The 16,973-nt window shown below is 38.3% G+C and overlaps 1 protein-coding gene across 1 annotated transcript in view; it reads right to left on the bottom strand.

Moving 5' to 3' along the window:
* nell2a (neural EGFL like 2a) overlaps positions 1-16,554 on the bottom strand; it is a 76,651-nt gene extending 60,097 nt beyond the window's left edge. Inside the window, exons 1-8 of the mRNA XM_053491085.1 lie at positions 16,484-16,554; positions 16,164-16,366; positions 15,861-15,989; positions 8,058-8,208; positions 2,247-2,420; positions 1,957-2,053; positions 268-340; positions 97-179 (exon numbers count right to left, since the gene is read on the bottom strand). Coding sequence (XP_053347060.1) covers positions 97-179; positions 268-340; positions 1,957-2,053; positions 2,247-2,420; positions 8,058-8,208; positions 15,861-15,989; positions 16,164-16,215 — 759 coding nt within the window. The 5' untranslated portion in view covers positions 16,216-16,366; positions 16,484-16,554. The remainder of the gene's footprint in view (positions 1-96; positions 180-267; positions 341-1,956; positions 2,054-2,246; positions 2,421-8,057; positions 8,209-15,860; positions 15,990-16,163; positions 16,367-16,483) is intronic.
* Positions 16,555-16,973: the final 419 nt, after the last annotated feature.

The raw sequence follows: 16,973 nt of genomic DNA, 5'->3' as shown, positions 1-16,973 counted from the left end.
GTTTTCTTGAAGATATGTGAGCATACATTGTTAACATTAAAGAGCATTTCATACCCAAAGATATCCATTAAACTCAATACAGCTGATTTATTTTACCTTGCTGGATGTTTTGGCCAGGATATCCTGGAGTTCCATTATCTTCTGTACAAGTCCATGAAAGTCATTGCATGTCGGACACGCTAAAATGCAGAAATGCAGTAAGATGAAAGGATATGTACTGTGTATTGTATCACTACAGTAGCTTCAATGCAGCTCAAGTGCACTTACTACGATTAAGATCTGGGCACTGCGTGATATAACCTTGAGGCATCACGATTATATGAAGATCTTGCATTATCCCCTGTAATCACACGAAGATAGCAGTCAGACATTGTCAATAACCAGCTTTGATTTAGATTTTAGGTTTGTATCATTTGTGTACATTAGCCTTGTTTTCTCTTCTTTGTTCCATCTAAATGTAGAACTGGTCCATGTTGCTAGATGGTTGCTTTAACTTCATGTTATGCCTCTAGATCAGTGGGAGCATTCGGATTCAACTACCTTATTTGTATAACTCTATTCCTTCCCTTTCAACATCAGTTCCAATGTATATAATCACACATTTCATTCTGAATACATAAAACTGTTCAAAAGGTATTCATGAGTTAAATTTGTCAGGCCTGTTTGAGACTAATATGCATGTTGACACCTGATAATCGTATATAATGTAATATAATATAATGCAAACTTCAGCAATGATGGAAAAAACATGGATGCAAGGTTTCGTTCACCATCTCACTTTAATAGGCACAACTATAAGATCCAAATTAAATTTACCTCATAGGCATTAATTTGATCAACTTCTGTCCTCCAGCCAAGTTACACAAGTGCAACATCACGCATAGACACTCTGTATCCATGGCAACCCAGCCACCTCTCTTCCATCCCCCCTCGAAGGAGACGAATGGTGCGATTTATGAGAAATTGTTTTTGAAATTGTCTTGCCACTTCAATTTAAAAACCATAAATTCAAAACCCAACAAAACTATTTGCGAATTCTTCAAGGCACGGCGAGAGGAAATGGAGGTGAGCGGTTCAACTCTGGCAAGGCTCAGGATACAATTTAGTGTTCCCGCATGCAGAACGAAGAGAGGGGACACATGCGCTGATCATTTCCATTAGAGTCAGCATGCAGGGTCAACAAGTCGAAAATCGTTTCTGCATAGACCTGCTGCTAATGGTACCCTCTACAGTTCTGCAATTATAGGCTAAACTTGTTTTTCAATAATTCATCACTGCTGTATGTCAAAGATTTCAAGTGCTATCAATTTTTTTTTACATGTTAATATTGCTTGCTTTTGAGAAATATTCAAATATTATAATATTTTGAGAGCTGGTACAAAATAAGAACCGCGACCAGTAAACATAGTACACAGGAGAAGCTGAAGTTCTTCAAAAGCAATTCAGAATAAAGACTTTGCATATAAATATTCTAATATTGTGTTGCTGTCTTTTTCTCCTTGAAATGAAATGGGATGAACATCTAAGCGCTGTTCAATGGCTCCGTGGAGACGGAGAAGTGGGCGGGGGCTGTGGAACACTTGTTAAGATGTGAAAATGACCTCCCAGACTCCCTTCATCTGCCAATTAACGCTAGAGAAGCTTAACAACCTGGAGCAACAATTATCTCAAAAAGACTCCTGCATGCACACACACATACACACACTCACACACAACAGCAGCAGTGTGTTTGAATGGCTGAAAGTCTTCATGGTGTTGGTGTGATAGACTCATTTATCACTGTAAGGACGGGCAGCCGAGAAATGGAATCGACTTCAAAAAGCTGCAGCTGCACGACCAAAATGCTTTCTTTCCATCTGATAGAGATGACTGTTTTAAAGGCTAAATAATGGGTGTATGTCAAACTAGGGGAGTAGTTATTAAATCTTTTGCTCAACACTGATGAGACTAAAATACCTTGAATAGGCCATGCGCACTGTTCCTTTGTCCAATCCAGAACGATGCATCTTCTGGGATGTCCATGAGAGGCACAGCCACCACCCGCTCATAGATTCTACACAAGAGCAAGGACAGTTCAACTTCCTTAACTGTTCAATGGAGAATAATATAAATGATTCAGAGTTAAGAGTTTAGGGATATAATATGAAACTCATCCTTACGGAGATCTCCAGACACACTAACAACAACCTTATCAGAGTATAGTTTAGTAGCAGGTCCTGTTTCTGACGCAGGTGTGATTTATGTACCTGTTGCAGTCTACATAAAGAGTGACATGGGACGCGCTGATGGCCACCGAAACTTTGTGCCACTGATTGTCTGCAAGCAAGTAGGGGAAGATCTCAGTGTGTATCTGTCGTCCTTTGGCCAGGAAATGCAGACGCACCTCACTCTTCTGACCGCTGCTCTCCAGCTCTAAGAACCTAAAATCAAAGACAAATTTTGGGGTTAAAGAAATAAATGCATTCAAATTACACTAGCTTTCAACAACAACACATAAATAGTCACAAAATAGCATTTCAACATTAGACTATTAGAAATATATGTTCAGCCATTCGGCCACATATACTGACCAAACACGATAAAATGCCTTACAGGAAAGCAAACGCTCAATGTAATTTACCAATCAGTCATTGCTAAGCATAGCATTTCTTTATAATAATCTTTTTTAATTCATCATTTTATTTTTCAAACATGGTCAGCTGGATTGCCATTGCAGCATCCCCTATCATATTATATACTCACAGAACATGTCATTAGGAGCACATGTACCCCTTATCATTTATGCAATTATCCAATCAGCCAATCATATTTCAGGAACGAAATGCATAAAAGCATAAAGACACAGGTCAGGAGCATCAGTTAATGTTCATTTGAAACTTATTTCAAAATGATCATGGATTCTCCAGTGTCAGCGAGCCTTCCCTTCTACTCTCTTTGATTGTAAAGAGTGAAATGTTTGAGTCACCGCCTTCCTGCTGCCAATACAAAATAGTTTTTAAGGGAATTTTTCTTTCGCACAATTCCAAAAAACTCAGAGACTGTGGAAGGAAATTAGCCTTTTCTAACATGATTGATGCATAGTTACATAAATACTGTAATTGGGTGTATAGGTAATTCTAACACAGATTATGGTAATAATTCGAATTGTTTAACTCTGATATATCACTAACATGGATAGCTTGTCCTTCAGGCTACAACCTGAGTCAAGAACAAGATGAGTCTACATCTACCAGAGGCGATGCATGTGGCTTATGACATTGGGAGCATAGAATTCTGCACAGAATATTCTTGTACACTGCTGTGTCTCGGTCACTCTGAAATTACATCAGCAAACCGTTTAGATAATGGGTAATATAAACAGACCTACTTATTGACCCTTGCTTAGGTTTGTTCATGTTTAATAAGACATACACAGCCTTCTATGGTACCTAAAGAAAAACACTACCTAGATAATATTTTTTCAGCTTTTTAGTATTTTTGTAGTTTCAAACCAAAGCTACAGGAAATATTCTATGTTACATATTTCTTCACTTCCCAGCAATAAAGATTAAAAAGAATGTTTATATTTGTAGTCCTTTAATATTTGGTAATATTAAATATTTGATGATGGATCAGAAAAGAGAGGTGTATAACGTTTAAACAGTCCTGAAAGAGAGTTTAGATATTCTGACTACATGTAGAAACTCCTGAAACATCTGGGAATGCTTAGTACTGGTATATAGGAGCATTAGTTTGATTGCTCTAGTAACAGGTTATATGATAAAGAATAAGGCAATTATTATTAATTTTAAAAGATTAGCTAACCTGAAGGCTAGTTTTTTTATGTATATGGTATGTTTGAAGGTTAAGGAAACACAGAAGACAGCCAAATATAATAACAAAATCATAAAAATCATGTCTCTAAAAGAGGTTTATAGGGAAGTGAATATACAGTCATACAGCACACACTGTATTTTACCTTATCAGCAGTAGCAGGGGACTTGGACATGCGTCCCTGGTGTGTAGCAAGCAGCTGGAGAACATCACACTCTCCTTTAATGATAATAAATGTGTCCATCTCCTTCCTAGATATGCCACGTAGTGTAATAACTGCCCAAGAGATTTACAGTCTACACTGGGAGACTTCACCGCTCCTTCAGACTCCTCACCACTGACAGTGCGGTGGAGGTGAATTAATACTTTATGCTGTTTTTAACTTTTACGTGAAGGTGAACATGTGCACATTTTAAAGATGAATTTACCCAAAGCTTTATAAAATAAACCGCTGACACTCACGCTTAAAAGATGCATTTATGTGAGATGAATGGAAAATACTAATTCTCTAAAAAAAGCCTTGCATGTTGTTATTCAGAAGCATTACCTCTCAGTCGCTCTATTGAGATTCTGTAAGAGGAGTGACATTAATGGAAAAAGCTGCCAACACAGTCATCAGCTGCACTGCCTATGCAGACCAGCAATTTTTAGTTCTCTCTCAAGACTAGTCTTAAGAGCATTATTCGAAAGAAGCCAATTACTGACAGGCAAGTGTTGATTTATCTGCAAACCAGATCTAATGAGTTTTTTTTTTTTTACATTGCATTTTCTAGCAGCTTAAGTCTGACTACAAGGAGACATATTACCGCAGGTGTTAAAATTGTGTAGCTTTAGCTTTAGCAACAATGTATATGACCAGCAATCATGCTGGTAAAGATGTAAAATGTATGCTGTGGTCTAATGTTTGCCAACTTTAATATGTAAATCAATGACAAGTTATGCTTTTGAGATTTAATTTGAATATTGTGAATCATCCATGTCTTCTATCCTGGTTTAGAGAAAACATCCCTGCAATTCCCACCTTCAATAATGCTCACAAAAAGCTTATAAAATATTCATTTAAATAGATTAAAGATTGCAATAAAGATGTTTGGGTGAGAATATCTATAATGTAATGTTTGTAAAGACATTTTCTAGTTCATGCAAGTTGTGTGAAAGTTATTTAAAAAAATAAGTGGATATACATCAATTCTAAATAATAATAATATTAATAATATAATGCCCGGCAATAAAAAGTCATCACATGGATTTAACTACACGAATAAGTTAGAGCCATCCACTTGATAATTGCATTAATATGGTTCAACTGCCAACAAGATATTTAACCCTAACTGATGCAGTTTCTCATTTCTTAAACAACAACGTCAGAAAACACATCCTGTGGTCATGGCAAAGATGTTAAAATCAATGTCAAATTATTGGCCTGCATCAAGCTTGTAAATAATGTAAAACGCACTATTAAAACCTGGAAGGAAAGTGACGAAGCATCGTCTTTAAAGAAGGAATGTGGTTGGAAAAACATCCTGAATGAGTTCACTTGAACACATAGTGAAATAAAAAAAACTCCAGAAATACAGTATCTCACGGCTATGTTTAATAGTGAAAGTAAGAGCATTTCCACACAAACAACTAGAAGAGAACTCAAGGGATTGGTACTAAACAGTTGTGTAGCCTTAAAAAAAACACTTATTAATGAGGCACATCAAATGGAAAAAAGGTTTCAATTTGCTAAGGAGTATAAAGAATGGACTGAGGAGCATTGGAATAAGATCATGAGGTCTGATGAGTCCAGATTTACCCTGTTCAAGAGTGATGGGTGCATCAGGGTAAGAAGAGAGGCGGATGAAGTGATGCACCCTTCATGCCTAGTGTCTACCATACAAGCCTGTATAGGCAGTGTGATGATCTGGAGTTGCTTCTGTTGGTCAGGTCAAGATTTAACAATGTTATGTGCCTAAAAAATGAGGTCAGCTGATGACCTGAATATACTGAATGACTAGGTTTTTCCCACAGTGGATTTTTCTCCACTGATGGGCATATTCCAAGATGACAATGTCAGGATTCCCTAGCCTCAAATTGTAAAAGAGTGATTGATTCAGGGAGCACAAGACATCATTTTCACACATGGGTTGGCCACCACAGGGTCCAGACCTTAAATCCCATAAAAAAAATCTTTGTTAGATGTGCTAGTAATCAAAGCAGTCCAAGGAAATATAAGCTTGCGTGACCTTTTTTTTTTTGGTTTGGTTGGACAGTGAAATAATAATAATAATAATAATAATTATCATCATCATCATCATCACCACCATCAACATCATCACCATCATCATCATTTTCAACAAGTATTAAATGTTGTTTATTGTTGTTTAAATAATTAAAACATGTTTGTAAATCATTCTGAATAAAGCAGAAATATACTGTACAAACTGAAAGCTGCATCCTATTGGTAAAATAATCATCAGTTCAACCCCGCACCCGGGTAACACAGGCCCCTGGTAAGTGCAGGTTCCTGGTGCTTCTAAGAAGTTCTTTAAATCCTACTTTTAAGGTTATTACTCTGCTACCTACAGGAGTCGTTCAAATGAAACAGGGATTTATTGTGTTATAAGTAGAATATGCAATCTGAGAGCATCCTGTTAGTCATGCAGTGGTATCTTGTAGCTCAATACAGATGTTCCCATTAACATTCAGTGCGTGGAACGCCTGATCCTTAAAAATCGACAGATAACTTGTTACCAACATGCAGAAGAGATGCATCTGTCTGTGGTAACTGTACATAATCATTCAGGTATAATTGCATTTCTAGAAAGTGAGTGCACATTGGGTACAGAGAAAACTCTCTGCCTTTAAGCAGGGCAGAAGATAATCTGGAGTGAAGTAAAGAGATGATTTGACAAGGAAAGCCAGAATTTTGTTTTTCCCCACCAGTGAATGTACACCAAAACAGTGGAAACAAACAGAAAAAGAGTTTCTGGGAAGTCTGTGTTTCAGAAGTGAAATAGGCAGGCTTAACAACTTTCTACCTTGATGGTATCCAATCACTAGTAAAATGCTGGGATAAGTGCATTAGTGTCGCAGGAGACTATATATAGAAATAAAGGTAGTTTTTACTCGTATAGCTGATGTTATGCTGCACATTCAAAAGTCCTGGTTTGATTGGAAAAGATGGGGCCAAAGTCAAGACCAGCACGCCGTGAATGGTAAATAATTGAAAAAGCAAAAACACACAATGTTGATGGTAAATTCTACTAAAACATGCCCTGTTGGTTACCGTAACAGGGTCATGGTGGATCGACAGCTTATACCGGGAACACGGGGAATAAAGTGGGATTACACCATGGATAGGTTGCAAGTCCATTTCACACACAAACACACATCCATACACTTATAAACAAGTATAGCGTAAGCAGTCCAGTTGCATGCATGTTTTTGAGAAGTGGATGGGAACCAGAAAACCTGGAGAAGTCCACATGAAAATGTGCAAAACCCAACAGACAGCAACCTGAACTCAGGATCAGACTGAGAAACGTGCAGCTTTGAGGCATCAAACCACCGTGCTGCCACAGATGAACAATATATAATAGCATTACTAATGAAAGACATTTTATTTTATCATCATGTAACATGATTTATGTGTCTTTTGATAGGATATAGAAAAACCAGATCAGAACAGTGTTTTAGTGATTTTTAGTCAAGCCTGAGGAGAGTCTACGAGCCTTCTAACCTAGGCTTGGTGAAAAGAATAAATTCTAATCAGCCTTTTGGGTACAGAGAAAATGATCACTGTGCAGAGAGAAAAGTCCTGATGAGGAGCCTGAGCTAGAGAACAACACAGCAGGAGGAGAGAGTGTGTGTGTGTGTGAGAGAGAGAGAGTAAGAGAGAGAAAGAGAGAGAGAGAGCAATACATACTGCTCTACAATGGGAAATAAGCTTTCTCAATTGTTAAGAAGCATTCAATATGAGGACTTGCTCTTTAGCCCTGCTGTTCGCCATCCATAAATTATATACAGTACTGTGTACCCTGACATTATCCTGGCACGTATGTCAAGTTTATGTTTCTAGACTATACAGTACAATAAACCGTAATAAAGAATAACATTTCCTTAACTACAATATTAAACATTACATCAGCACTCAATTTTCCACTCCTGGTTAGAGTTGCCATCATTTTTATGTAATATGGATTATTTGATAGTTAAAGGAAAAGTGATATTTTTCAAAGAGTCAGAAGATCATGCATCACCTCTGTTCACCATGGTGGATCGAGAAGATAGCTCCAGAGTTGAGCAGCTTCTGTTTCAGAGTAACAACCATGGTAAACTCAGTTCTGCCTCTCAGCTTCTGCAGCATGTGCTGAGTCGTCTCTTCGGGCACCTTCACACTCCTGGACGAGCCTGCCAAGAGCCAAGGAACATTAGGGCAAAGTGCATGCTTAAACCAGAAGGCTTGTAAAATGTGTGCATGAACTTTAGTAATTGTGTCCCCGTAGACAATATGTTTAATAGGACATTTAGTAGTATCAGAGTCAGCCTCAGCAGACTTGACAGACTAAGAAAATAACATCACAAAGATATGAAGGTCAAGTTTGTAATAAACAAGATGCAGCACAGATTTTCTTATGTACTGTATATGCAGAGAAGCGCACAGAAGGGAGACAGAGGTAAAAGAATATAAAGTCTCTTCAGTGAGCCTTTTTAATCGAAGCAGCTGAAAACTAGGAATATATAAAAACAATTTAAAAAAAACAATAAAAAGAAATTAAGAAGTAAATGAAACAAAAACTGTTTTGTAAATTGTTACGAATGCATATATTTGGTTGTGTTCGTTTAAATGTAATTTACAGTGGAAATAATTTATACTTAGGGCTATTAGGTAAAATATATGTTGATTACTTTTTTAAATGTTGTTTGTAAAAGTTACAGGAAAGTTACATCATCCTTTAGCTGGAACTGAGAAAGTTCTAAAACCGGGAAGAATAGTGTGAGTGTTCAGAGTCTACTAAGGCAGTACTGTGTTTGAAGAAAACATGGCATCAATTCAAAGCTGAATCAAAGGTTTTGCACAGAATGTTGCCTTCTGAGATACTTGGATGATTTTTCAAGACATATATCCTACATATGCAGTGTCCCCTGTGCATCATCCTGCCTGTTAAATAATGATAATAATTACCAACAAGTAGAAATGGCACATTTTATGGGGAAAAAACTATTCATTCATTCATTCATTCATTCATTTACTCATCTTTTATATCACTTATTCTATATACAGGATCGCTGAGGGCCTGGAGCATATCCCAGGAGACTCAGTGTACAACCCTGGACGAGGTGCCAGGAACACAAGTTACCTAATCTTTATGTCTTTGGACTGTAGGAGAACCCCGAAGTATCTGAAGGAAACCCTCCAAGCATGGGAGAACATGCTTGCACACAGACAGGCAGGAAGCCAACCCTCAACCCTGGACAGGCCAAACATTACCCCACTGTGCCATCCAGACAAATAAAACTTGATTCTGGGTTACCTAACAGACTTTTAGGGTTAGTCTAACCTGGCAACATGATTAAGTAATACTGTCTTTGAAACCGCACTCACTCAGTCATCATCTATAGCATCCTGTATTCAGGGTCGCGAGGGACCTGAAGCCTATCCCAGGAGACTTAGGGCACGAGGCAGGGTACAACCAGGACCAGGTGAAAATCCATCGCAAGGCACACACGCTACGCCAATTTGGGAATGTCAATTATCCTAACCTACATGTCTTTGGACTGTGGAGGAAACCGGAGTACCTAAAGGAAACCCACTAAGCACCGGGAGGACATGCAAACTCCATGCACACAGAGACAGGAATCGAGCCTGGCTGGGAATCGAACACCCTGGAGGTGCAAGGCGACAGTGCTAACCACTTTACCACCTTCATTTAAACCTTACCTAAATTATTTATTTACAGGATCCTTCATAACATGCAATTCTTACAAGTAATAACTAACTCATGAACTAGCATAGGTGTCAGGGCATGTGTTATTTATATATATTTATGGCAACACTACAGGACAAGCAGCACATGCTGAGATGGATTATGGTTTTTCCCATTTAATTCAAACAAACATAAGCAGAAATTTTTATACCGACTGTACACCAAGGCAGCAGTTATTTATTGGGGGTCACTTGTACTGTACATTGTTGTTATTAACACTATAGATTTAGCAGACATCCAAATTGATTGGGTGCTCGAGGATTTTTATGCAAGAATGGAGCAGAGAGATTTTGGGTTGTTGTTTTTTTTTCCTCCTTTCCTTCCTCCTGAACTTAGCCTCATTTCCAGTAACACTGAGCAGAGGCACTGCCACTCTAATGGAGGCATCAATAAATTATCAGGTTCCTCAGATGCGATCACATCAAAGAGTTCACTGTGGCAGCTGAGGGAAGCCATGACACACTTTTGAGATCCAGGCAGCCCACTACAACAGCACCGTCTCTTCAGTAATAGTCACACTGTTCCAGATGGCGAGGGGATCCAATTAACATAATGCACAATACAAAAAATTGTAAAATATTGGCACTGATATAGATAGAGAGAAAGAGAGAGAGTCTTGATGCTAAGACCAGCAAACAATCATTTTATAACACTATTTACTGTCTTCTGGATTGTTGGGATAAGCATGACTCAAGCACAACGAACATCACAACACAGTCTGTTGGGGTTTTGGAATGCTTTTTTGCTGAGGGCTTGAAAAGAGAAGCAGTGGATATAAGGCTGAGGAGAGTGATTATATGAATCATGATCAAAACCAAAGTAGTTCAGACCTACTGGCACTTTAATGGCACGTTCTGACAACAGTTTAACTAAGACATTATCTAGGTGACAGCTGGCTTTAATTTCCATGGACCCAAGATCATTTGGAGGTGCTTTCTTGTTATGATGCTGACCAAAGCAGTAGTATAAAGCATATCAGAGATCAAAAGAGATAGAGAGAGAGAGAGAGAATTGAGGGATTGTTTTTAACAGAAAGAAATGATACTATTTATTCGAACCAGGGTGGTAACTGAACGTGCATAATGCTCTGAAAGACAATAAAAGATTGCTGTTCGATTTAGTCACATAAGGGCTTTATTCCTCCTGCATTTCTGCCTTTAGAGAACCATCTCCAGCCTGCCATAAGAGGAACCTTTCATCTTTACACAGAACCACAAGGTCTACAGGGGGGAGCAGGAAGAATAGCGGACAACGGGGGAGACAGGGGTCCAGCTGCTCAGGAGTTCCAAAGTGCATCCAAAAAATGACTGTAGCCATAGAAACAGCTCCTCCCATATGCTTTAGACCCTCCAACCACTCCTAGTCTGGAAGATGAGTCAATTATCTTAGTAACATGACAAAAAAAGACGAAAACTGAAGCTGTACAGATGGATGAATCCTCCCCTGTGACGGCCCATGCCATGAAACTCGCTTCCTCTCGCTGGTCAGACTCACCAAGGTTAAGTCAATAGTCTCACTGCATGAGACACAGGTCGATTAGGTATTGGCAAGCAAGTATAGAAGGTGACCACCTGCTCTCAATGGGAGATGCTTCATATGCCACTGAGAAAAGCCAGAGACAAAAGCTCACAGTGCTCACTGCTCATATGGACAATCAGTTCTCTCAGCAGAAAACAAGACGCTCTAAATTCTATAATAAAGCAATTTCAATGCTTCAAACAGTATTTGTTTATAACTAGGGAAGTAATTACATTTCTTTAGCCTCATAATCCAGACTAAAACAAAATGTAGTCCATTTAGACTTCTTTCCATAATAATTCATTCAATTCAATAAGACATCTGGAAGCATCTGAGGAATAATTCATAGAAAGAAAGCACAGGAGATATTGATATTATTCGTGGGAAAATAATGATTTGAACAAGAAACTGACATTTTATTCATATCCTCAGGACATAACTTTTATGTCGATTATCTTGCAGTTGTTATTCATTTTGTGGGAATTATTATTATTATTATTATTGCAGAAATAGTAGCAGTAGTATTGTTGCTATTATTATTAGTTCTTACATAATGACACAGAAAAATGTAAGTACAACTAAATAGGAAATAGTGTTTTTCTTTTTTTTTTCAGGTGTGTTTTAGATGAACTTAAGAGCCATATGGTGTAGTAACACAACACATGACTAGCTCCTAGAAGATAATTAATCTAGGAATATTTAAACCAACTGTCTAAAATACTGAATAAATGCAGTGGCATAAATGCATTGGGTTCTTTCTAATTAATCTTTCTATCTTTCTATAATATTATTATTCATTCATTTATTCTTATATATCTTCTATGCCACTTATACTGTACTTATCGTGGGGTCCTGGAGCCCATCCCAGGAGACTTTGGGCATGAGGTGGAGTACACCCTAGACAAGAGGATGGTTCCAATCCATCGCAGGGCACACACACGCACATACGCCCTATGGCCTAATCTGCATGGACTGTAAGAGGAAACCAGAACACCCAGAGGAAACCCACCAAGAACAGGGAAAACATGCTTGTGCGCAGACCCGAGGCGGAAACCTTGATCCTAGTGATGCAAGGCATTAGTGGTAACTAAGCCACCGTGCCACCTATTATTATGATTATTATTATTAATAATAATAATAATAATAATAATAATAATAAAATTTAACGTCTCATACACTTAAATGAATAATATTAAACTAGTGATGTGTCAGTTACTTTAGATTTATCTACGGAAAAGAAGCAGCATAATCTATGCCAACCCCTATCCTAGATTCCAAGGACTCCTACAAAGCTAAAAACTCTCATTACACAAACCTTCCCTTGGGCAATAGAAGTAGCATATGGAGTAAGTACTATATTCAGCTTGATTATACAAATGAAAAACTCTGTGCAGACCCTCCATCCAGCTATCACATGCATTCGGACTGCCGCAGTCTTTAATGCCACTTTATAAGAGCAGCTATTTGGCTGCAACTGTCATGAATCCCACACCAAAGGGCACCTTCAAATCTGCTGGGATGGCACTTTGGACAGCAGACTCCGACTGACTGTCGTGTGGTGGCCTTTAAGGGTAAAGAGGACAATAGTGTGACTGTAAACAGAGTAAATAAACTGGGTAAATAAACTGGTCAATGCACTCGACCGTCATACAGAGTCAGATACGACTGAAAAGATGTCTGAAGCATCTGAAGTACAAACCAAATGCTGCAAATCAGCATCTTGTAAAAAGTGTTGTTGTTTTTTTTTTTGCTTGAACATCAGTGGAGTGAAGCTTATAAAACTACGACATGTCCATATGGAGGCTCCTTGGTGCGCAACAACATGCCGAATGAAAAGTGAGCGGATAAAGTATCTAACATTTGAGGATGCTTTTACCTCAAAGATGTCAAACTTACCACGCTACTTAATTTAACACAGTTAATTTAACTCATCGGCTAATTATCATGCCTTTGCCTCGTGCTAGATTTGGTGGGATAGAAACAGGGAAATAAATCTCTTTAAGGTTTTGCCCTCCCTGACCACATTTTGGCACTTCTGTGTTTCATACATAACCATGCACTGGCAGTTCTAACAACATGACAGTTTACACTCCCCTCAGTTCTGCTTTTCTCCTTGCGCATTCATGCCACTTGTCCCAATTAAGAGAGGTATACATGGCTGAGGCTCTCCAATTTTATCCCATCAGTCCCTCGGGCCTATCTAAATGTCAGTCAGAGCAACACCCGTTGGTGCATTTACATATCAAGCTTGTTTTGTGGAATAGGTGTAGGTGGTGTGTATGAGTGTATTTGCGTGTGGGAAGTAAGAGCTAGTTTGTATGAGTCTTACTCTAGAGAGACAGAGCAGTACAAAAAAAATGTGAGAGAAAGAGAAAGACATGCAGGTAGAATGAGAACATATGAAGCGAATTGTGTTCCATTTGCAGTACTAAAATGCTAAAAGTATAATCTTTAATCATTGGTGTTCCATTATGCTGGAAAATAAAACGTGTATTTACTTTAAAATGTATGTATGCAAAACTGTTCATTAGAAAATGGTATGATACAGGGGTTAGAAACAATAACACAGATTTTTGCTTAAAATGTTTTTGTTATTCGTTATATCCCCTGGTTTTTAGTTAGAAAAATGATTAAAATATCTTTAATACTAAGCAACGGTAAGAATAGCGATACACACCACAAAGGAATATACAGGCTGGTGTGTACTCTTTGAAGGGTAGTGTTAGTATATTGCTTTTTTTTTTCTCCTGTGCCTCCCCCGTCACAAAGAAACACAGTCTTTTGTTTGAATACGGCTCCATAAGGCCCAAGTCCCTCCACACAGCAGGAATATTAGCCTGCTCAAGAAACAATAATGAGAATACTGATGATGTGTTACATACATTTGCAGTCCAGCTATGTGATTTACTGAGGTGCAGGAAAGAAAATCTAATTTATCTGTGTGTGAGTTTCTACAGAAAATCATAGGCCGTAGTTTAAATTGTTTTTGTTGTTTGTTTAGCCTTTTCTGTGATTTGGTGCAATCTAAAAGAACTAGCCATGGAAGACTAAATATATATACATAACAGTAACAGAAATTACATTAAATATCCTACACAGACTATTCCCCCAAACTACATTATCATTGTCATCTTTCAAGATCTGCATATAATAATTAGGTATAATAAGCACTACACAAAATGGTTAAATTTAATTGCAAAATTACTAAAGTTCCCTCTAATGATCCTTCTAATCATTTTTGAAACAATAAAATTTCAAGTGTTAACAATTGCTTTGGGATGCCACCTCCAAAGCAACAATCTCTTTATAGGACATTCATCATTTAAAGAAAAGAAAAAACACTTTCCAGAGGGGACAAAAATATCCAAATGCAGTGCCTGAACTTTTCCAAGTGCCACTGAATCTACACCCTAAATCATGCACTGCAGTCTTGTAGTATAAGACCTGGCCACTGATAAATATTTCAATAAGATAATGATATACGATAATGGCCATCGTAAGTAATGAGTTATGTTTTGCAAAGTGCAAGGTCCTCCAAAGGTGTCCACTGGTTAGATGTTTCATTTACATTTACTGATTATGTCTAAGACATTACAAATTGCATGGTATTTTCGAATTCATTACGCCTGTTCACAAATGTTATGAACGGCTGTTCACAGCATTTAAGAGGAATCCAAAACGGGGGAGTCAGGCGCCAGTCCTACAGGAATGTCTATTTTTTTTTCCTCTGAATGGTCCTGGTCATTAAGATATGATTTGAATCTGGTGTAGTACATGAGATAGACATTATTAACTGTGCCATGGCCCTCTGGGACTGCAATCTGACACCTTGTACATGGAAAAGAATAATGATCTTTAAAAAAAAAAAAAAAAACTTCTCGACATACCAGGTGTTAAAATGATTTATTAAAATGCTGTGTGTATGTGTGTGTTGAATGCCCAAGTGTAAAGTAGGATATGATATAAAACCCCTCACAGGCTTCCATAGAGCAAAATAATTGCATCCATTTTGTGCAAAACATGTCGTTCTTGAACTATATAAGTAAGTTATTGTATGTCTTAATCATACACACCACAATATCTTGCACTAAAGCTAAACTTATTATCTTGGTAATCATTAATAGACGACAAAGATTCCAGCTGTAATACTTTCATTTGGTTCATTTCTTAACCATCAAAGGAAGTAGTTGGGATTGTTCATGAGAACATTATGCATATTTTAACAGTGCATCACTACAAAGAGTGAAAAGGAGCAAATATAACACAAGCAATAAATAATGAGTTAAGTGTTTTGTTAACCGCTAGATCCAATTATTCTGTGCTTTATAAAGTTGATCATAATATGGAAATAATTGCACATCTGTTGGAGAGCATGGATCACTGCATTGGCAGTGTATTGTGTCTCCAAATGTATAAGCCTGTTGTTTCCTTGGTGTTTAAGTCTTGATCGTAATGAGCAGTTGAACATATTTTAAAAGCCATGCATCCCTGGACAGTTCAATGTGCAATGAAAAAAAGGATGTAATGAACAGCACACAACATATGCCTTGGTGTTACCTTGGAACAGGAAAGCTCTGGACTCGTCACTGAAGCCCTGAACCTGTGAAACTCCCTCATGCTGCTCTCCAGGGCTGAAATCTTGGAACACACTGATACGCAGCGCAGGGTCCACACCAAAACCTGCAACTGCAAGTCCAACATAACACAAACAGCACATTAGCACCAAAGCTAATTCCTCTGGAATGCCTCTAAGAACTCACTCGGTTAGGATGAAGTTGCCTTGTGGCTGCTGTTTGGAGCCACAGAGCATCACTCGGCTCGCTCGCCGCAAAACCGCACAATAACACCGTGTCTGCCTACCTGAGGAGACGGAAAGTGATCCGAACGCAAGCAGGAACTGTATTAAACCCATGGTGGATGGAATTTAGTCCATGTTTTGTCTTTATTTCTCTTTCCAAAAACGAGGCGTTTTGTCCGTGTTGCTCAGCCCAGTGCAGCCTTACAGCACATCCCGAGCTGCTGAACACCGCATCAGCGCAACACCAGCTCCCAGCCACACGCAACTGGAAGAACAAGAATTACACTTTATTACAATAGTAATATTAATAATTGTTTTTTTTTTTTAATCCAAGAGCGTGTAGATTTTATTCAGAAAAGCGTAAAAAAACTGCGACACACACTGCTCTACACACGCTTGAAGGTGGACTGATGGAAAGCAGTTTGCGGAATCAAACACTATCCTGTTCATGAGAGAGAGAGAGAGAGAGAGAGAGAGACCGATCTGTGTCCCCCTGCTGGTGTCTCGGTGTCTGGTGTAAACTCTGACAAAGTCTAATATACAATACAGCCATAACATAATGCTTAAACTACATGGTTGACTGTAATTTCGTGATCTGCCGACCATCACACCCATATGTGCTTTTGAACATCATGACATTCCAGTTCTTTCTAAATGTGTTCAGTGGGATTAAAAGCTCTGTGCAGGAGTTCTCCCACACCAACCTTGCCAAGCCATGTCTTCCTGGTTATTTATTCAATGTTATTCTGGAACATGGTTGGGTCTCTGTCCCTCTAACTTCAGTGAAGAGAAATCTTAAAGGTCCCATATATTCAGCTTTTTCTCACTCACTCATTCATCATCTATACCTTAGATACTTTATCCTGTCTTCA

Source organism: Clarias gariepinus, chromosome 2 (assembly GCF_024256425.1).
Source record: "Clarias gariepinus isolate MV-2021 ecotype Netherlands chromosome 2, CGAR_prim_01v2, whole genome shotgun sequence".
Taxonomy (NCBI): domain Eukaryota; kingdom Metazoa; phylum Chordata; class Actinopteri; order Siluriformes; family Clariidae; genus Clarias; species Clarias gariepinus.
Note: the sequence above shows the minus strand (reverse complement) of the source record. Positions and strands in the feature narration are given on the sequence as shown.